General features: G+C 45.2%; 1 protein-coding gene and 1 long non-coding RNA gene across 2 annotated transcripts in view; one reads left to right on the forward strand and one right to left on the reverse strand.

Moving 5' to 3' along the window:
- The window catches only part of LOC124043819 (activin receptor type-1-like), a 32001-nt gene extending 14818 nt beyond the window's left edge, over positions 1-17183 (reverse strand). The window contains 5 exon segments of the mRNA XM_046362813.1: positions 2814-3074; positions 3589-3852; positions 4190-4444; positions 4863-4936; positions 16708-17183. Coding sequence (XP_046218769.1) covers positions 2814-3074; positions 3589-3852; positions 4190-4444; positions 4863-4929 — 847 coding nt within the window. The 5' untranslated portion in view covers positions 4930-4936; positions 16708-17183.
- Positions 17184-21414: 4231 nt separating this feature from the next.
- Positions 21415-23043, forward strand: LOC124043052. The gene is made up of 5 exons (XR_006840258.1): positions 21415-21554; positions 21664-21765; positions 21870-21967; positions 22151-22399; positions 22569-23043. It is a non-coding gene; the product is annotated as an uncharacterized LOC124043052 (long non-coding RNA).

The following is a 23043-nucleotide window of genomic DNA, read 5'->3' on the forward strand; positions in this document are numbered from 1 at the left end:
CTGCTTGCAAGCCTCCCCCTTTTTCCTCCAAACATAACGATGGGCATTATGGCCAAACAGTTCTATTTTTTTTTCATCAGACCAAAAAGTACAATCTTTGTCCCCATGTGCAGTTGCAAACCGTAGTCTAGCTATTTTTATGGCGGTTTTGCAGCAGTGGCTTCTTCCTCGCTGAGTGGCCTTCCAGGTTATGTCGATGTAGGACTCGTTTTACTGTGGACATAACAAGATTCAACAACTAAGACATAAACTGAACATGTTCCACAGACAAGTGACTAACAGAAATGGAATAATGTGCCCCTGAATAAAGGGATGGGGAGTGGTTTGAAGGTAAGCCAAAATCAAACACCTCCAATTGTAAATGATGTCAGTCAAAGTACTGGTGTGGCCAGTCAACTTAGCTGCATTTGTGATACAGTGAATTAGTGAAATTATCTGTCAAACAATTGTGCATCTCCTCCTCATTGACTGCACCAGATTTGCCTGTTCTTGCTGTGAGATGTTACTCATGTGTAAATATTTGCATGAACATCTTCCACCAAAACTGGCACCTGCAAACAAAGGGGGGTTTCCCCAGGACATTTCTGAACTGGATTTGAATATTGAGATCCCCACTCTTCCACCAAGGCACCTAGCTCTTCGGTCCCAGACATGCTCAATAGCCATGGCAGAACACTGACATTCCTGTCTTAATGAAAATCACACATAGAACGAGCAGTATGGCTGGTGGCATTGTCATGATAGAGGGTCATGTCAGGATGATCCTGCAGGAAGGGTACCACATGAGGGAGGAGGATGTCTTCACTGTAATGCACAGCTTTGAGTTTGCTTGCAATGACAAGCTCAGTCCGATGATGCTGCGACACACCGCCCCAAACCATGACGGACCCTCCGCCTCCAAATCGATCCTGCTCCAGAGTACAGGCCTCAGTGTAAGGCTCATTACTTCGATGATAAACGTGAATCCGATCATCACCCCTGGTGAGACAAAACATTGTCTCGTCAGGGAAGAGCACTTTTTGCCAGTCCTGTCTGGTTCAGCAACGGTGGGTTTGTGCCCATAGGCGACGTTGTTGCCGGTGATGTCTGGTGAGGACCTGCCTTACAACAGGTCTAAAGCCCTCAGTCCAGCCTCTCTCAGCCTATTGCGGACAGTCTGAGCACTGATGGAGGGATTGCGCGTTCCTGGTGTAACTGGTTGTTGCCATCCTGTACCTGTCCCGCAGGTGTGATGTTCGGATGTACCAATCCTGGTGTTGTTACACATTGTCTGCCACTGAGAGGACGATCACCTGTCCGCCCTGTCTCCGTGTACAACTGTCTTTGGCGTCTCACAGTACGGGCATTGTAATTTATTGCCCTGGCCACATTTGCAGTCCTCATGCCTCCTTGCAGCATGTTCACACAGATGAGCAGGGACCCTGGGCATCTTTCATTTGGTGTTTTTCAGAGTCAGTAGAAAGGCCTCGTTAGTGTCCTATGTTTTCATAACTGTGACCTTAATTGCCTACCGTCTGTAAGCTGTTAGTGTCTTAATGACCGTTCCACAGGTGCATGTTCATCAATTGTTAATTGAACATGCATGGGAAACGGTGTTAAAACCCTTAACAATGAATGATCTGTGTCTTTGAAAGACAGGGTCCTGAAAAAGGGACGTTTCTTTTTTTTGCTGAAATATCTAACGTGGATACACACACTCTTTTTACTGGGGATGGGAGAGTAGTCATTGAGGTTCATAGAACAGAGTTGGGTGACCACAGCTATACATGGCATTCAGTCTGTGTCTCATATGGCACCCTATTCCCTAGTAAACTACCCTTTGGGTCCTGGTCCAAAGGAGTGCACCACGTAGGGCAGTGTTTCCCAACCCCTAAAACTACACATTTTTATTGTGGCCCCAGACAAGCACAGCTGACTCAACTTGTCAACTAATCATCAAGCCCTTGAGTTGAATGTGGTGTGTTTGTCTGGGGATAAAATGTATACTGTTGGGTGTACTTGTGGACCGGATGTGGGAACCACTGCCGTAGGGAATAGGGTGCCAATTGGGACGCATCTCAGTGCCCTCTGTTCTGCTTTGCCCCAGAGCTCTGTGTCAAAACACGCTGACAATCTCAGAGAGGACAGAGGAGGAAGTAGACCGTGACTAAACAATATTCAAACGTCCGTCTCTTCTCTCCAGACTCTCCCCTCCTCTGCTGTAGAGGTGCTCCGGGTGTAACCGCCATCACCGACCCTGAAAAGCAAACCAATAGATGGCTGTGCAGCAAACGGCTATGGCAGACAATTTCACACACCCTGGCGTGGTGCCCTCGCTGGAGAATGGCCAAGTGGATGGAATGAGCCTCCCCTCGGACCTTAAACGCGGGCAGAACTAACCCTTATAGACTGTTACAGACCGTCCAAATTGGAAAAGAGGATTCCTAGAGTCCTGTTTGCACTTGGCCTGACAATAAGGCTAAACCGGTAGAGCATCATGAATGAATGGGTAAGAAAAGTATATCCCAAAGAAAATCACAGCGCCTCGTCACCACTGGTTTATCAATTGAGCACCTGCCTGTGAACCGTGTCAGTGAATCCATTAGAGACAGCAGATCACCGAGAGCATATGGCACAGAAATGTTTTCGTTTTCCTGGCATGAATAACCTTGGTTTGAATGCAAATGTGCATCACGCAGACCTCTCATTAGAATAGGGATGCATATAAATTAATGTCAGCCATTGAGTGCGGATCCCAAATGGCACCCTATTCCCTATATAGTGCACTACTCAGGGAATATGGTTCCATTTGGGACGCAAGTGCATTTATTTACCCATGACAGGCAGCTCCACGGTGATATTCATGTTACACAGGTGGCCCTGGCAGCACTCCACGATCTGGTCGCGGGAGGGCGGCGTCTTGCAGGTCATCCTGCTCTGCTCGTACACCTTGAAGCAGCCCTTCTGGGAGACCAGGGCTCCGTCGCTGACCGTCAGACTGGAGAAGCAGTGCTGGCCTACACAGCGCCGCCCGGTGGCACACGAGCGCCCCTCGCACACACACTCGTGCTCGCCGGCAGACTTCACTTTATCCTCTATACAGGTAACAGGAAGACAGTAGGGTGAAGTTGCCCCTAGACGCTGATCTTGGGTCAGTTTAGAATTTTCCCCACTAATGGTTAAGAATAGGGGAAGCGGATACTAGATCTGTACTTAGGGCAAGCTTCACCCAGGAGCAAGTTATTCCCCATATAAACATTAGCTTTCCTGTGTGTAAACCAAATAAATGTAAAGAAACACTTTATAGCCTCAAAAAATATAATAATGATGATACCATGGATGGTCAGTCCTTGCATCCTATAGTGCTGTTCATGAATTTGAGAGTGGTAACATTTCTCGTGCCTCATCCCACAGCTTTTTACCCAGGATAAGGGGCAGGGAGTACTCTGTTATTGTTTCAAATGCTGATTGCTGCTTTAATGCATATCTGTACCACTAATTAAATCTAAATGAATTATGAAACAAAGTGAGAAAGTGTCGGTGAGGCCAAGATCCTAAAAGATTCAAATACATAGTAATGATTTCAGTGAAAACAGGGTGGTAGGTTACCTTTCGCTGGTGCTTCCACAGTGATGTTCAGGTTACACAGGTGCCCCTGGCAACACTTGACTATTTGGCTGGGAGAAGGAGGGGTGGCGCAGGTGGCTCTCCCCTGGTCGTCATCCCGAAGGCAGCCCTTCTGGCGAACCACAAACCCGTCACTGATCTTGACAGAGGAGAAACACTGCTGGCCCGTACAGCGCTCGCCGCCATCACACGACCGCCCCTCACACACACACTCAATGCCTTGCAAGGCAGGCATCACTTCCTCATCTGTTAAAAAATAAAAAAAAACAATTAAAAAGTGGAGGAGATCAGAGAAATCAACGAATGCTTGTAATTGTCAATCATTGAAGAGAATAGAACACATTTTCTGGTAGTTTTGTTGTTTATTCACTTATGTCCCCAAATGGCCTTCACACAAATGAACACACTGAATGGAAAATGCGTCGTTAGCTAGATCTATGTGCAAAGTGGCGATGTGCTGCTTAGGTAGGTCGGTATCGGTAGTAGAAATGTTTGTGAGTCAGCACATTGCTAGTGCTAAGCCTACGTTGAGGGCGGGATAAAAGCATGAGTGTGATGAATCCCGCGAGAATAAATGGGTCACCTCTCGCTGGTGTTGCCACTGTGACATTCATGTTGCAAAGGTCGCCATGGCAGCACTCCACCGTCGGGTTATGGGATGGGGGGCTTTCGCAACTTATGGACTCCTCGCTCCGGCCCACAATGCATCCCTTCCGCTGGACGGAAATGGCGTTCTGGACGGAGAGGGCCGAGAAGCACTGCTGACCAAAACACCGGTCTCCTCCGTCGCATGACGGCCCGTCGCACGCACACTCGTAGTCGCTCACTCTCCCCTCATCTGCACGGGAAACACAGTCAGACATGGGACAGAGCCGAAAAGGAAAAACACATTTAACCATCGATAATGGCATACAGTATACTGTGTGGCTGCTCGGCCTTGTGAATATCATGGTCATATCGTGGTCATCTTAGTGCAGGAGCTTTGGTATATTCAACCCTCCTCATTTTCTTCTCTCTTTGATTTGAGAGTTCTATCATTTAGCTGCTACACTAAAGTAGATGATGCAGAATAATAAGTATCCCCAGCCAGCCAGACAGTGACAGTGTGAAATCCTCAGTTCTCCCAGAGCTCAGTCTGAGAGCCTGTCACTGCAGTTGTTAAAAAATGCTGCAAGACAGCGTGGGGAGAGGGAGAGCGGCACGGGGACAGAATGAGAGCCAAATCATGCCCTTGACAGACAGTTTTATTAACTCACCTTTCACGCTGGAGGAGGGTAAAACCAGAAGTATGAAGACCAGGAAAAACATGTCTCCGTCTAACATTGTAGACCTGGAAGACAAGAGTAGAAGTTCCATTGGAATAGTGTGTTCGCTAAACGTGGACCTAGCTTACAATCTATGTACTCAGAAGATTCCCTGACAAGACAAAACACATTTACTTGCATCACACAGATAAATTGACAAGCAGCTTCTGTATAAATGCCTTTGTTATGTCCACTAAAATGAAATCACGCCAATGGTGTGACAGGATAAAAGGAAAGAAAGAGATGAAAGTAAAGGATTGAATTCTAAAGGAGCACCATGACAGAGGGGAATTTTACTGAGAGGAAAAAAAGACCTTTCCTTGTTTTCAGTAAAGAGTCAACACCAAGTTTAAAATGCTCAAGTAAAGTGGGTCTCATTCCTTCCTGTTGTCCTGGCAACAAGGCATTGAGTGGCAAGCAATTGGGCGACTAGTGCTCTCCTATTGGCTGAGCTGTACTGGGAGAAAGAGACAGACTACTTGGCAGCGAGTGGAGCAGACAGACGCAGGAGGAGAACGAAGAGGAGGACGAGATGATCACAGCAGGGAGCCCAAATAGAAACATTCCAAATGAAGAGGCTGCCTTTAACCATTCCATATCGCATGCATCTTTAGGCACAGCAACCTAAAAATGTACATTTAGGTCCGTTTGACTTCGGCTGTGACCTGTCGGACTGATTCAAACAGAGCCCACCGCACTCCATGGCAACACATCCACACCCCATAAAGAGGACGCATGTTTTCCAAACTATTCCTGTACCAACTCCACATTGATAAGACTTGACGATTTTTGGCCAACGGCAACATACTCCCTACAATTCCGCCACCTATTCCCCATGCAGCGTGTTCATGACATACTAAGCCAGGGCAGACCGTTATCTTGGCAGTGTTTGTGTCTGCCCGCTGATAAATACCCCAGTGTTTCTCCCAAAGCCTTTGTGCCGGCTCCCAGACATAAATGATTAAGCACGCAATGTTAGCATTACCCCAACGGCGTCTGTATGGCCCCGCTCACACACAGACCACATGTTGCTCCTTTCTAAAACCAGAGCACAAAACAGAGGCTGCCACTGAAAGATAATCATGGGCTCTGTGCAGAGCAGCGTGGGGGTAAGAGGACCGAGGGGGGGGGGGGGGCACAAGTATGGCATGGGGGGCAACGAGAGCGCAGAGGGACCGGGGGATAATGCAGCCACAAAGTCCAAATTCGCGACAAAAATTTAAGGTTAGGGTTAGGCATGAGGTTAGCAATGAGGTTAAGGTTAAGATTAGATTTGAAATCAGATTAAGAAGAAAAGTGGTATAAATGGTCGGGCTTTAGCCATAATGACTTTGTGGCTGTGTTAAAGAGTGACAACCAGGTAGGGTAGGGCACTGTGGAGGAAAGGGAGGGGGGCAGGTGAAGTGTGCCACCCAAAAATGAGCCCAGGGTACAGACAGGTAAAGGAGTATATACACCCAATGGAAAAGCATAGTTTGTAGTGCAATGATGCAATGCCGTTTTGTCACTAAAAGGGGAAGCTCCTTGTACTACTCTCGAAATTCCTACATACCCCCGTGCCACATGAAAATGTTCATGTGCCTGATCATTCCTTGCGCAGCCGTGGGTGCAGTGTTGTGTAGGCAATGAAGCGGGTTTTTGTTACCACCAACTCGCTTGGTTCCTTGGTCTGATCTACCAGTGCCTTCAGAAAGTATTCAGACCCCTTGGCTTTTTCCACATCTTGTTACGTTACGGCCTTATTCTAAAATAGATGACCTTTTATTTATCCACATACAATACTCCATAATGACAAAGAGAAAATAGGTTGACATTTATGCAAATGTATAAAAATACCTTATTCACAAATTCTCAGACCTTTTGCTAATGAGACTCGAAATTGAGCTCAGGTGCATCCTGTGTCCATTGATCAACCTTGAGATGTTTACACAACTTGGATTCCACTTGTGGTATATTTCAGTTGATTGGACAGAATTTGGAAAGGCACACACCGGTCTATATAAAGGTCCCACAGATGACAGTGCATGTCAGAGCAAAAACCAAGCCATGAGGTCGAAGGAATTGTCTGTAGAGCTCTGAGACAGGATTGTGTTGAGGCACAGATTTGGGGAAGGGTATGAAAAAATTTCTGCAGCATTGAAGGTCCCCAAGACCAGGATGGATCATTCTTAAATTGAAGAAGTTTGAAACCACCACGATTTGACACTCTGGAGAAAACCTGGCACCATCCCGACGAAGAAGCATGGTGGTGGCAGCATCATACTGCAAAAAGGTCGACCAAAAAAAACAGCTGTTTTTGCTTTGTCATCATGGGGTATTGTGTGGAGATTGAGGGAGGGGGGCACTATTTAATCCATTTTAGAATGAGGCTGTAACAAAATGTGGGAAAAGTCAAGGGGTCTGAATAATTTCCGAATGCATCAAAGTGGTCTATTTTGCATTGACAACCAAATATTATCTCAGCGACAATAAACCAAATGATAATGTAGCTTTATTAATCCCCCCCACCACAAAAAAAGTATTTTGTTTAGAAGTAATAACTAGTGATTCCAGGCTATTTTGGTTAAAAAATTCAAATACATAAAAAGCGAGCCATGTGCTTTTTCCCCTATGCCAAAAACATGACCTTTTTTGCTGATACAGTGGGGCAAAAAAAGTATTTAGTCAGCCACCAATTGTGCAAGTTCTCCCACTTAAAAAGATGAGGCCTGTAATTTATCATAGGTACACTTCAACTATGACAGACAAAATGAGAAAAAAATCCAGAAAATCACATTGTAGGATTTTTTATGAATTTATTTGCTAATTATGGTGGAAAACAAGTATTTGGTCAATAACAAAAGTTTCTCAATACTTTGTTATATACCCTTTGTTGGCAATGACAGAGGTCAAATGTTTTCACACACTGTTGCTGGTATTTTGGCCCATTCCTCCATGCAGATCTCCTCTAGAGCAGTGATGTTTTAGGGCTGTTGCTGGGCAACGCGGACTTTCAACTCCCTCCAAAGATTTTCTATGGGGTTGAGATCTGGAGACTGGCTAGGCCACTCCAGGACCTTGAAATGCTTCTTACGAAGCCACTCCTTTGTTGCCTGGGCGGTGTGTTTGGGATCATTGTCATGCTGAAAGACCCAGCCACGTTTCATCTTCAATGCCCTTACTGATGGAAGGAGGTTTTCACTCAAAATCTCACGATACATGGTCCCATTCATTCTTTCCTTTACACAGATCAGTCGTCCTGGTCCCTTTGCAGAAAAACAGCCCAAAGCATGATATTTCCACCCCCATGCTTCACAGAAGGTATGGTGTTCTTTGGATGCAACTCAGCATTCTTTGTCCTCCAAAAACGACAAGTTGAGTTTTTACCAAAAAGTTATATTTTGGTTTCATCTGACCATATGACATTCTCCCAATCTTCTTCTGGGTCATCCAAATGCTCTCTAGCAAACTTCAGACGGGCCTGGACATGTACTGGCTTAAGCAGGGGGACACGTCTGGCACTGCAGGATTTGAGTCCCTGGAGGCGTAGTTTGTTACTGATGGTAGGCTTTGTTACTTTGGTCCCAGCTCTCTGCAGGTCATTCACTAGGTCCCCCCGTGTGGTTCTGGGATTTTTGCTCACCGTTCTTGTGATCATTTTGACCCCACGGGGTGAGATTTTGCGTGGAGCCTCAGATCGAGGAAGATTGCCAGAAATCTTGCCTGTTTGTAGGTGACCAAATACTTGTTTTCCACCATAATTTGCAAATAAATTCATTAAAAATCCTAGTGTGAGTTTCTGGATTTTTCCCCCCTCATTTTGTCTGTCATAGTTGAGTACCTATGATGAAAATTACAGGCCTCTCTCATATTTTTAAGTGGGAGAACTTGCACAATTGGTGGCTGACTGAATACTTTTTTGCCCCACTGTATGTGAGTGAATACATTCAAGCCTCATTCAAATTTGTGATAATGTTTTAGGTTACACCGTCAAGTATAATATTTATCCAATTATAAATCGGATTATTTCACACGGAAATGTGGGAAGCTAATCAACTTCAAAAATCACTTCAAGATTGTGGTCTTGATTTAGCTTGGCATTGAATAAGCATCCCATTTTGCACTGATAACCAAATATAAACCAAATATAATCCAAACATTAGAATCCTCCAACAAGGTATTTTGTTTAGAAGGGATTACTATGTGATTCTATGCTATTTTGTAAAAACAGCTGTAGTCGTGCTTCTTTTTTTCTTCTCCTCCATCACTAAAAAGTATATTCTGTTTTTAGCTAATATGGGAATGAATACATTGAAGTAGCATACCAAAATTGGGATAATGTTGTAAGTGTACACATATTTGCCAGGACATATTTTACGCAACTATACATCAAATTATTCACATGGAGACATGGGAAGCTAAAAAGGCTAGCTAGTTTGCTAAATTTTTAGTCAGACTAAAGCTAGCTACTACTAGCAGCATATAGCAAGGGCAGATTACTTTTGCTTGCTTTCACCACAAAGACAAACAAAAAAAGGCAGCTGTCGCCCCCTTGTGAATGGGACTCTAGGCAGCACGGACCAGCGAGGTTATCATGCTGCCAAAAATCAGACTCTACCCATTTATTTGTTCAGCAGTCTTATGGCTTTGGGGTGGAACCTGTTGAGGAGCCTCTTGGTCCTAGTCTTGGCGATCCGGTACCGCTTGCCGTTCGGTAGCAGAGAAAAGTCTATTGAGTGACTGGAGTCTGACAATTTTATGGGCTTTCCTCTGACATCACCTATTATACAGGTCCTGGATGGGAGGAAGCTTGGCCCCAGTGATGTACTGGGCCGTTCGCACTACTCTCTGTAGTGCCTTACGGTCCGATGCCAAGCAGTTGCCATACCAGGCGGTGATCCAGCCGGTCAGGATGATCTCGATGGTGCAGATGTAGAACCTTTTGATGATCTGGGGACACATGCAAAATCTTTTCAGTCTCCTGAGGTGGAAAAGGTTTTGTCGTGCCCTCTTCACAACTGTCTTGGTTATGTTTGGACCATGATAGTTCGTTGATGTGGACACCAGGGAACTTGAAACACTCGACCAGCTCCACTACAGCCCCGTCGATGTTAATGGGGGCCTGTTCGGCCCGCCTTTTCCTATAGTCGGCCCGCCTTTTCCTTAGTCTTGCTCACATTGAGGAAGAGGTTGTTGGGAGGTGTTTAGTCCCAGAGTCCTTAGCTTAGTGATGAGCTTTGTGGGCACTATGGTGTTCCCCCCTGATTTTGGGTAACTAACAGATTTTTGCAACAAACACCACGGGTGCAGAAGCAGACAGGGGTGGAATAAAATGACACAGATCTCCCCAACACAGTGATTCAGGATGTGTTCCCCCAGGCACTTAATAGATCACCTCAATTATCTGTCCGATGCATCTCAGCCACTTCCACTTAATCTGCCTCTAGCCTTCAACTAAAAATGGAGTGTTTCATTTGGTATATTTGACAAAAAAAATGTCACCGTCTGCAGTCTGCCTCCGCACAAAGACAAGAATGCAACCCAATTTGAGAGAGGATACCCTAGCTTTTGAACCATATCAAAGGCAAAAACCCTACCGCCATCTTGAGCTTGCACCAATACCAGGTGATAGATTAACAAGTTGGGTTCGGCAAGGCAGAGTCGGACAGATCTGATGCAGTAGTTTGGCTGAGGGATTACGATGTGCTCCTCCTGATATTAGGCCGCAAGTTGGAGACAAACGAGGCCAGCAACATCTGCAGAACACATTGAGCAAAACAGAAAGAGCGGTACATTTTTGGGAGTTGTGTGCTTGTGCTCCCTCTGTCCCTGCATATTGAAACCTCTGGCAGTCTCTTAGTTGCAATGACTTAACAGAGCCGACATCCTGACAGGGTTGTGCTGTATCTTGGGATAGAATCTAGTATCACTGTAGTACTCGACCAAGGGAAGGATAAAAAATAAAAAACACAATAAATAAAAAATACAGAGCGCCCTATAAAGTACATAAGCAGGGGATTGGAAGGGGTGGGTGTTGGCAGTGGAAAGGCTTTGCTGAGATGTTGTCTTTGAGGACCAAGTGGGACCAAAAATGTGGCCACGTTGTGGTCAAGGCAGCTCGAGGAAAGAATCAAGTTTCATGCAGTCTTCCTTCCCTCTCAAACGATTCAAAGTCCCTGCTCCTTTTCAAAACCCTACATTTGCATCAAGATGAACATTTCGGTGTTGACTGTTGTCACATACACCAGATATTTGGATTCATCCGCTTCTACCCAACCACCATGACTCCATCATATGTTTGTTTGTTTGGTCGGTTGCGATATGCTCAGGTAACGATTGGTGCGATGCATTGTATAACAGTATATTGAGTGAGTGAGTGAGTGAGTGAGTGAGTGAGTGAGTGAGTGAGTGAGTGAGTGAGTGAGTGAGTGAGTGAGTGAGTGAGTGAGTGAGTGAGTGAGTGAGTGAGTGAGTGAGTGAGTGAGTGAGTGAGTGTGTGAGTGTGTGAGTGTGTGAGTGTGTGAGTGTGTGAGTGTGTGTTGCTTGGGCCTGGGAGCCCTGCAGGAGCTGCTGAGTCATCAGGCTGCCGAGCTGGGAGACAGGAGGTGGAATCTGTGTCTGAGCTGGCGCTGGCATAGTTACCATGGCACAAATAGCCCCAGAGGATCCACAGGGAGAGCTGGGCAGAGCAAGGCACAGCTGACCCAGTCTTGTCCTGCTCCGGGGCCCATGCCTCCCCCCACATGTCCCCATCCCACTCAGAGAGGAGCGTGACACCAGGAATACGCAGATGGCCCGCTCCGAGGTAGATATGGGTGTGACACAGACAGCGCTGGGGGCAAACTAGCCCCCTGCGAGCTCACCTTGCATTTACACAGCAGACTCACACAGCACATCGAATCAAACACGCCACCAATCGCTGCTCACAGCCAAACAGCCAAGTGTATCAGCGCGAACAAAGTAAAGCAGACATAGATTTGCAGTGTTTATTCGGTTGTTCACTAGACCTGTCTGGAAACTCCACAGAGAGAGCTGAGAATAGTCAGAGTTAAAGATAGGTGTGGCGTACGGCAAATATAAATACTATAGGCTATATGAGAAACAGGAGTATCTCATAACTGCACAACAGATTGCATATGCCATATACAAAACTAAAAACAATTCAAAATTGGAAAAAAAATTGCCAATTTCAACCAACAAATGAGATGTTAGTGTTTTTTATTATAGTGTACTAGGAGCATGGGAAGGCAAAGAAAATGGCCTTGCTTCCAATTGAACAGCAGTGAAATGCCACACTTAAGTTTAAGTGCAGTGCTTCAAATCAAGAGCAATGACAACTTCTGTCTTACCCAGGCACTGCTGTTTAACTCATCCAATGATTAATCATTGGTTTTGTGTGATGTTTGGGGGGGGGGGTGGGGGGGCTTGCATATTCATGCAGCATTTGCACTTCCATTTAGAGATATTACACTTCAAGAATGTGTCATCCTACAATTTAAAAAAATGCAAACAAAAGAAAATGAACAATCCACAAAGGGAGACAGAGAGGGAGACAGAGAGCTCTGTAAAAGCTAAACAGTCGAAAGAACTCCAGGGCCGCAAACAACTCTGCTACGTTAATTAATTACGGCACGCAAGACAGCTAACAACTGGGGGTTGCCATAATCACACTAAATCTGTTCATTGGAAGAAAACATTCATGAAGCTATGGAAATCCTCCTCCACCCTTGCTAGGGGCCTCAAATGGGAGATTAAAGATGAAGTAAAAAGCCCACAGGCAGGCAGCCCTCCGTGGCCCCCAGGACCCTACAGTGGCCCATTCTGACCCTGCCGTAGCCCTGCCTGGGCTCTCTCCCTCTCCTTTCTCTCTCCGGGGCTTCACTCAACAGCCGACTCTCTCACAATGTAAGGAATGTCATCAAATGCAAATGGGCCTTTTCTTGTAAACTCACAGTACTGACACTCCTTTCCTGGTAAGAGGTGAGCGCAGCAGGTTCGGTTCAGTGCAGGATAGGGTCATTTCTGATATAATACACATGCCCCCGTGTGTATCCCTTGTAATCTGAGACAAAAGATGTCTTCTCTTTCAGCAGTACTTTTTTTTTTTTACCATTACTCGGGCTTCGACAACGACCAGAGAGACCCTCCTGAAAATGGTCAGGCTTGAACGGCCATTTTGTTTCTCCTTAGTCTCAGATGATCCATTCCTCACTGAGTAGAATGGAAGATGTTGGCAGGGACGAATGACATGGCCAAAACAACCTTGTTTACTTTGAAATTACATTGGATTGAGGAGATGGCTGTATTCAATGGTATCAAACCCGCAGCCAAGGATCTGAACGAAACATAACCCTGTCGCCTTCAGCCTCAACCGCTGACACTTTGTTCAGGTGAGACTTGAAAGCAAGAAATGGTAAATGTACGATTGCAATCACAGAAGCTCTAAAAATGTACTAAAACCCCGAGCATCAAGTGAATTCCTGAACAATCAAAAAAAAAAATACATATATGTGCTTTGTGCTAGAGATATATCAAGGGCAATTATTCAAGCGCCACGATGAAGACATTCAAGACGAGAAGTCAGCATATTGATGGACAGAGTATACTGCGACCGGCAGCAGTCACCATGGCACCGCAAATTTCTCTGTGTGGACCACCAACACAACACTCGACAGGGCCAATTCAAACACAGTCTCTATGACCTTTAGCAATGTTTGCAGGAAGTGGAATGCACAAACACTCTCCCTCTGAATGACCCACTGATGAAGTTCAGTGTGCTGCAGGGACACAGCTCTCCAATACCACCTTGATTTGTATCACACAGACTCTTGTTCCACCTCTTCTCCGCCGTCAGACCCGCTTGGTCACATTTGGACTCCCGGACAAATATCCAGAGATACTGTAGTTTCGCCTTCGAAGCCCACAATGTACGGTAGCAATGAGAAGAAGAATCATAGGCGACCTCACCAAGCACATAATTCCAATATGTTTCTATTGAATTGATGTCCTGTGTCAGAGAGTGAGCTTTGCCATTGAGAGTGGGCTTAAAAAGATCAGCAAACCCCCCCCCCCCGGCCAGTCGGCCGGCCAGCCACACACACACACACACACACACACACACACACACACACACACAGTCCTGCGTGTCTCCCCGTCAGATTGAGGCTTCCCACACAGCACTACCGGACCACCACAGTCACACCCTCCTGTCAAATGGAAGCATTATGACCTGGGTTTGTTTTATATTCCTGAGTGAGAATTCTTCGTAGGAGTGGGACCAACTCCCATTCAATTGTTCCTTCAATTACAGAGGACAGGCGACAATACGTTGTAGTCCATCTGCTCTCATTGATCTTGAAGCATAGGAGCACACAAAAGTTTCACATAATGTCCTTGAGAACAGAGGTAATAGGCGACAAATTTCAGGCTATTTCTAAATGTGTAGAAACCTCCTGTTCTGCCTCAATCCTCGGTGTTAACTAGCTTCCTTACGAAGCCATGGAGAGAGAACAAATAACAGCATCACAAAATTGGAAAGGAAGTCCAAGAACTGCAACACACCACAGACTCACACATGTTTGATATTAGCGATAGTTTCACCAATGTTAGTCTTCAAGGGATACTTCGGGATTTTTTGCAATGAGGCCCTTTATCTATCTACTTCCCCAGAGTCAAAAGAACTCACAGATACCATCTCTTATGTCTCTGTGTCCAGTATGAAAGTCAGTTTAGCGAGCCAATGCTAACTAGCACTAGCGCAATGGCTAAGTCTATGGGTATCTGCTGGCAGAAACAAATCCTAGCAGATCAATTCTAAATGGTTTGAGCATTGACACGTCATGCCAAAAATGGCATATTTGCATCTCTTCACCATCAGCTTATTACATCACACAAAACCGTACATGCCCCACATCTCTAACACTGCTCATTTGAACTTTCCAAACAGACTTGAGTTAAATAAGGGAATCCTTAAAATTGTCTAAATGAGGGAATAATTCAACAAACCAAATGAATGTACAAATCACACAAATCAGGGGATCGATCAAACAGAGGTCACTGCTAAAATAGGGTATTGATCATTGTTTAATTCTACTCGTAAACTACATCCACTTCAAAGCCCAGGAATGGGGAAAGGCAGAAGAACCAGAGGGCCATAACTTTCCCCCTAACAGCTGAGCGATAAGAGCTCTGAAGCTAGTGAAGAGCTCATAAAATGTGTATTGCAGATGGTCTCCAGTGCAGTCTCAGGGTAGTGGGAGAGGGAGAGAGAGAGAGAGAGAGAGGGGCCAGGAACACTGCGTATCGGTGTCTGCTTTAGTCTGCGTAGACAGCAGACTCCAGTCTCCTCTCGATTTGCCTTTCACTCACATTTGAAGAGAGAATAGAACTTGAAATCAATAACCCACTGGAGAGCCACCAAAGGAGATCCTGGAAGCAGACACACACGTAGGACCAAAGTCTGTCTGGGGCACAGCCGCTGTCTGACTTCCTGTCTAGCATCAGCCGAGGCTGCAGAGCCAGCTAGGCCCCAGACGACGAGGCTGCAGAGCCAGCTAGGCCCCAGACGACGAGGCTGCAGAGCCAGCTAGGCCCCAGACGACGAGGCTGCAGAGCCAGCTAGGCCCCAGACGACGAGGCTGCAGAGCCAGCTAGGCCCCAGACGACGAGGCTGCAGAGCCAGCTAGGCCCCAGACGACGAGGCTGCAGAGCCAGCTAGGCCCCAGACGACGAGGCTGCAGAGCCAGCTAGGCCCCAGACGACGAGGCTGCAGAGCCAGAGCCAGCTAGGCCCCAGACCCTGCAGAGCCAGCTAGGCCCCAGACGGCTGCAGAGCCAGCTAGGCCCCAGACGACGAGGCTGCAGAGCCAGCTAGGCCCCAGACGACGAGGCTGCAGAGCCAGCTGCCCCAGAGCCAGCTAGGCCCCAGACGACGAGGCTGCAGAGCCAGCTAGGCCCCAGACGACGAGGCTGCAGAGCCAGCTAGGCCCCAGACGACGAGGCTGCAGAGCCAGCTAGGCCCCAGACGACGCAGAGCCAGGCCCCAGACGACGAGGCTGCAGAGCCAGCTAGGCCCCAGACGACGAGGCTGCAGAGCCAGCTAGGCCCCAGACGACGAGGCTGCAGAGCCAGCTAGGCCCCAGACGACGAGGCTGCACTCATCCTGATATGTTGTGGCTGCACAGGGCTTATGATTATTAAAGGCTCAAGGATTTTGACTAAAAATAACAGTCTTAAAAAGCCACACACATGCTGTGTTCCTCCGCAGCCCCCCCCCTCCTCCCTCCCCGCATCCACAACTGCCAGGTCCAACTCTAATCCAGACAGAAAAAAGTACAATTTACTCGCATGTCAGTGCACACCACATAAGGTCAAGAGTGCCAACCTCACTGCTGATGGGTCCTTAAAACCTTATCAGTCTCAGGAAATCCCACAGTGAAAAAGCTCAAATTCACTACTTTCATTCATCGGCTTTCTCTGTCCTCATATTTAGCCTCGCAATGAACTGTTTTGCCATTTGCTTTTCAGGACGACCAGGGATACGAGGAAAACAAAACTATTTGAAATAAAACAGTTGAACTCGTGAGTTTTATTGACAAATGTCAATTAAAAAGAAAGGTCCACCAAGGAAAAACCTGATTTAAAAAAATGCATTTTAAAGAACGCTGTAAGTACAGAAATTGTTTGCTCAGTGAGAAATGAATATCCAAGTAGTCACTGACAACTGTGTGGAGTTTGACAGCAACTATGCGAGCACATTGCAGTAGTTTAAGGCACTATGTCCTGGGAATTCATATGATCTTCTATGTAGAACTTCCTACCTTCTGACGACTCTCTTGCAGCTTGTAAGCGTCGGAGAGCAAAACGCAGCTCTAGCTCAGCCCCCGTTAACTAATGGTTGGTATTTGTGGAGGCAGAAGAAATAAACGAATCCAATGCAACAACCCAGCAGTCTGTAGCTCAAACGCACAATGTTTAAAATGGGTTGGAATCCAAAAACGCGCCGGCGATAGGAGATCTCTCGTCTGTCGACGGAGTCTCCGCCAAGTCCCGCCTCCCTCGCTCTTCCTCCGTCCCTCCGCTCTCTCTCACACAACCTCTTCTCTCTCACTCCCAGGCTGGTTTGAGACGGAGGCACTTACACCACCACGCCTGAGCCAGCCCCAGATTCCTGCTCAGACTTGAAGCACTGCATCTCTGTGCATGACACAGTCTGCTGTTAATGACAGCGTGTGTGTAACCTGATCCTCCAGCAGGCCAACCAGGGCTCCCTCGCTCTGTCTCCGAGCAAGGCAAGCTCTTCTCTTCTCCCCCTGCTCTGCTATTGTCTCAGCCCATACTGCCAGCTGTTTCTGACAGCCAAATTACTGTGCACAGAGAAATGATTGCTGTCGGAGGACTATTCTTTCCATCGCGCTCTTTCTTTCTCGCGCGCCTCTGCTTTCTGAAATGTTCAGGCCTCAGTGGGCAAATTATACACTTTGTGGTGCTCTGAAAGAACAGCTGCGGAACGGATCTGCTGAGGAAAGGCCAGCCTATCTGCTCAAATGGAAGTGGATATCATGTAATGTGGGGATAATTACTTTGATCGTGTCTATGGGAGAGAATTGGAAACCGTCTGTTAAAAACAATTGACAATACAGTATGATGAATCAGAAACTATGTTGAACCCACTAACCCAACATGAACACTTGGCGTTGAAATGGACTTGAACAAAAACATCAAAACATCAGAATAGAGCATTTCTGGTTGTTGTACGCCATTATAATACCCCAGTAGGTGAAGGGTGCATGAATATAATAATACTCCATAAGTCAAATAAAGTTTTGAAAAAAACATTAAGGAGCGTCAACGGGAACATCATCACATCCAGAATCACATACGCAAGATACCATTGCTTTGACCACTACTTGAAATTAACTTGACATCTTTATGGAAGAAAGGAGCGCTAACGCTCTGAGTTGTCTACAATAGATTTCCACAACATCTACTAGTGTCACTGGCCCGAAGCACAATGGTTACATTGTCAGGAGAGACACTGGAGAAAGAGAGCTTATCGGGACGTTATGGGTGAGCAGGCACGAACAAGTCGGACGGACCTTTCACCTCAACTGAATAGAGTGGGAGCCCTGTCTCCGTCCAGACTGACTGACGTCGCGCTATCTGACCGCGATCAGCAGACTCCAGGAATCAACTAACCTTAGTGAGACACTCCAGTTCACCAACCACTCACACAGCTCCATTAGTAGGTACAAACTAGTATTAACAACGTCCCTCAAAAGACATTTCTATCAGTTATAGGCACCATTTCTAGCATTGTTTCATAGACAGGTCAGAGCTACAGATTCCCTTCAATATGGATTCCAACCAAAGAAATGACCAGTGACCAACCACTCATTTATGTATTCCAAGCTGTCTAGAAGTCTATTCCATGACCAAATTCACCTGCCAATACACATATCGTGCACATGTGTGACAATGGCAACAGTAGGGCAGTCAATCATCAGCTTCAAAAGAGACTATTTTCAAGGTTCAAGGCAATACCTGCCTCGACACATTACGATGATCTCACATAGTAGTCGCAGCTGTAACCCGATTACTCAGATAGCAGAGAATGTACACATCATCATCATTACCTCTTGACTCATTTTAGCATGGAGGCTAACCTTGGAGACTTTATGACACACTGGAGAGACACTGATGCCCATGGGATGTAAGGAGATGATTTGTTTAATCAATTAGAAGGAAGTAAGGGACAACTGCTAATATTAAGATTGCCATTCACAGCCAATAACTGACTGTGTGTGTGTGTGTGTGTGTGTGTGTGTGTGTGTGTGTGTGTGTGTGTGTGTGTGTGTGTGTGTGTGTGTGTGTGTGTGTGTGTGTGTGTGTGTGTGTGTGTGTGTGTGTGTGTGTGTGTGTGTGTGTGTAACCTGAGAGAAGTTCATTGAGAAGAGCAGGACCTCTAAATTATGACACCAATGACCTGTAAGTGTTAAACAAAAATCCATATACCTTTCAAATTAAATATGCACCAGATTCAGACGCACCAGTCTGCTTACTTTGCCAAGGAAATGCCTTTCAAATCTTTGCCGCATGATCATTTGATCACATTTTTTTTCTGCACGTCATTTCTGTGATAGGGTTTGTCTTAAAACATACTCGTGCAAAACGTAATGAACAAATATTTAATAAGTACATGCTATATAAAAAAAGTGTTCATATTATGTAATGTAGCCAAAGTGAGGCCAAAAGTAATTAGTTTAGTTCACTTTGTGTGCACAGACAGCACACTATCAGGGAGTATTCAATGTGTGCCCCAATCTCGTTAAATATTTATAGTTCTTCCCCCACTCTGGCTACAGGACCATTGTGGTGCTTATTGCCCAGCGTGGGCTTGATGGAAACACACGATCAAGGAGTGATGCTCCCAACAAAGTCTACATGACAAAAGGCACACTAACAAAGTGAAAGACAATTTGACGCAATTGAGCCTACGAGTGACTGGAACCCCTGAGCATCAAAAATCGCCGCCAAACAGATACCCAAATCTAGCCTATATCTTGACATACTTGAGTCAAGGAGAGTTTGAGTTCGTTTTTGTGGTAACGTTGATCCTGTCTAGGCTTCTGTAAATAGTAACACAAATGTTTTCCTCCACAGTCGTTTTATGTATTGTTTCTTCAGATTGAAAAAAAGTGACCTAAATAATAGGGCTAATATTTCAAATAGATACATTAAACCTTGTCTGGTTGACCTAAAGCTTGTGAGAGACGGAATATGCCACTCACTGCTTTATTGAGCGAAAAAACTACTGTGATAGTGGGCGACATACAAGGCTACATTTGTACTCTTTAGGGTCCCCGCAAGTCCAAAGTATAGGCTGCGCATAGGACTCTAGCCTACAGGTAGCCAGACATTCCTAATAAAATATATAAACAAACCAAAACAACTTACCTTGCATGGAAAACTTACGAAGTGATTTGAGGACGCACAGACGTAACCTACAATGTGCTTACTGCACAAGTCAGGCTATTTTGCTGTATCTTGAAAATTCACCGACAAGAACCTATTTGTTTGGTTTCTTAAATGCAAGACTCCGGTTTCAGTCGACATTGCCCTACTTCGGCTTCGATACTATGTTACAATACAACGAATGTTCATAATCCAAAGTAACGCAAAATTGCGGTCAGTAACTTCGCCGGTGTTCTTCACTCCATATACGAACGGTAATAACCCCTAGGCGGATATTTCATGTAGCAGAGCTAGGCTACGGCAAATCCTAGGAGGAAGTAGCCTGCAACTCACTGTAATAAGAGGACCATGATCACATCATTTCCTCTGCGCATATTTCCACACCAGCCACCTGGGGAGGCGGTCATCTATGATATTTGAATTTGAAATGTATACATTTTCAGTCATCTGATTTGAAAAACATGCATGTTAGGAAAATAGTATAGCCTATGTGATAGTGTTCATCAAATTCTAATCCTTGAGACCTACATTCAAGAACAAAAAATCCCTGAATAAGCAATACGCTATTTTCTAAAATACAAGGAGTCGTAATATAAAACCAACCTTAGTCCTATCCAACCGAGTTAGATCAGTATGGAAGCTCATTCCTGCAAGCAAAAATAAATACATCTGATTACCGGTTATGAGATAGTAAGCAGGGTTGGGTAGGTTGTAGTCTGTTACAGTAATTAGTTACCCAACCCAAAATTGTAATCAGTAACGTAATTGTTTTTATGCCCAAACTCAGTAACGTAATCGGATTACTTTCAGTTACTTTACATTACTTTCCCTTTAAGAGGCATTAGAAGAAGGCAAAATGAATATTACCAATTGAACGTCATCTATTGCAGGACAAATCAATATTAGAGTTTACATAGCTCGCCTGTAATGGATGTTGCATTTTACTTTATGGGTTGGTTATGTAGGCTTCTATAGGCTATGTCGTTACGTTAAAAACCAAAGTCTGTCAGATTTCTAGTCATTCCAATTAAAGCAATACCGCTTGATCTTCAAGAATATGACTTGGAAATATAGATTTGGCGAATTGTTTTACCTGAGCATAATACTTTTTTTGGAACTCAGTCGGGGTCTCGATTTACTGTTGTGAGTTAGAATAGTAAGATACTCAAGGTGCAATTTAGAAATGTTGTTGTGCATCAACAGTTTTTCTCATCTTATGTCAGTCACTGACAGTCACTCAATTAGCCATGTCAGCTAACAATTGTTATACTGTTAAATTAGTCTAGCCAGCTATCTAAACTTGTATTAATAATGGCAGAATACCAACTGGGCATGCAGGGCACATGCCCAGGTGCCCTAAGGTCATGAGCGCTTGAACATGGTACGGATGTTATAGGTTATATTCTATCACCAATGGTTTTTAAAATGTATTTTTTACAATTTGTTTTTGTTTTTCCATGGTACATAATCAGACATATTTCAATATCTTACAGTTTCAATTGATATTGCTTTTCTAGCCCCCTCCTCCAGGTTTGGTGAATGGACCAACCAGACCCTCATGACCGCCATGGGCGAGTCCCTTGACGGGTACCAGGAATAGGGGGAGAACAACCTGAAGGTAATTCACTTCGTACACAACATCAGCCTCCAGGCCTCCACCGAGTACGGAAGGAAGCCGCAGCTGTTGACTAAGGTAAACAATGCAATTGTAGATATAATTATTACATATACTGTAGTCTTTCAAAATTGTGGTTGACTTAGTGTTGTTTGTCTATTGCTATTTTTGTATAACGTACTTTCAGATCACTGAAACCCCACCTGATGTGTTGGTAGTTGGCGATCAGAACGCCTTCGCGTACTACCTTCAGGCACGGACTGTAGCGGATGTGCAGGTTTTTGACCAGGTAAAAATGATTGTCCGCTGTTAATTAAAATTCTGGCCCTCCAAGAGGAAGAAATGTATTTGTAAAATGATCCATAATTGCATTTATTCCTGTTATCAATCAAGGTGAAACTGAATATCGACAAGGCACAGGAGAAACAGAAGGAGAGCTACCGGAACAGAATCAAGAAGGGGACCAAGTGCTACGGCATCCAGGCAAAAATGTAAGAAGGACAAAAGGAAGGCGAGACCTGGGAAACCTCGCTGCTCTTTTGCTCCTAGCTGGGGTCACCATCTGTTAAAGTGAATATATAAAACATCTCAGATAATAACTATTTGCATTTGCACACAAAATAACCTGAAGCTAGTTTTAGATTCCCCAACACTGATATTTTTTCTCTTCCTAGGGTTACCATCTTGGATGGTTGACCACTGAAAGCCCTGATGCCCTAAACCTCAGTGAAGCCCAATAGAAAAAGTATGTTAAGCATTTGTTGACATTTGAGAAAGCAAGAAATTGTAGTTTCTAAAAATATACCTCTTCAATTTACCTCCAAATTACTTTTGGACCATTGACTGTCCAAGCCCCACCAGAGCCAGTACATACGGATCAGTCTGATTCTCTGTGCTCTGAGTCGGAGGGGGACCAGCTTGAGGTAGGATATACCTTCCAAAATAGTTTAAAAGCACATATCTCCCATTTATAACACTGCACTAATCCATCAAATTTTCTCACAGTAAAGTGTAACCTGTGCGTTTGCTTGTTTGCTTGTTTACGTCTCTGTCTCCTAGCCTGGTCCGTATAACTCTGCTCCTGTTCTCCAGGATCTAGGTGTTCTGCCCAACACCCAGATGGGGATCCACCTGTCATCCGTTACCAACCACCCTCCAACTTTTCATTACATCAGCTACAGCTACGGTTATTGTCATGTTGTAGTTATCTGATTAAAGGTTGTCTTGCACTATCATGCTAGGCACATACTATGTGAGATACACAGATTTCCGAAAAACACTAGCACTGCAAAGACTCAGAACAAAGAGAGCAGCAGTGCCTGGACCTTGCAGTCTCCCTCTTCAAGTCTCCATTCCGTCATTGGCTGCCTGTTGAGAACAAGTGACAGGCGGAACCTCCGACCCACACAGCAACCACCTCCTCTATATTCTACACAACAGAATTCCGTATTTTAGTCTGTGATTGCCGTGTGTGCAAAAAAATATGTGAAAATGTATTAATGACACAGCTGTACCGAAAAAAAAATCACTTTTATGTATTAAAATCTTAAATAATTGCCAGGTTGGA

The sequence above is a fragment of the Oncorhynchus gorbuscha genome, linkage group LG09 (assembly GCF_021184085.1).
Source record: "Oncorhynchus gorbuscha isolate QuinsamMale2020 ecotype Even-year linkage group LG09, OgorEven_v1.0, whole genome shotgun sequence".
Classification (NCBI taxonomy): domain Eukaryota; kingdom Metazoa; phylum Chordata; class Actinopteri; order Salmoniformes; family Salmonidae; genus Oncorhynchus; species Oncorhynchus gorbuscha.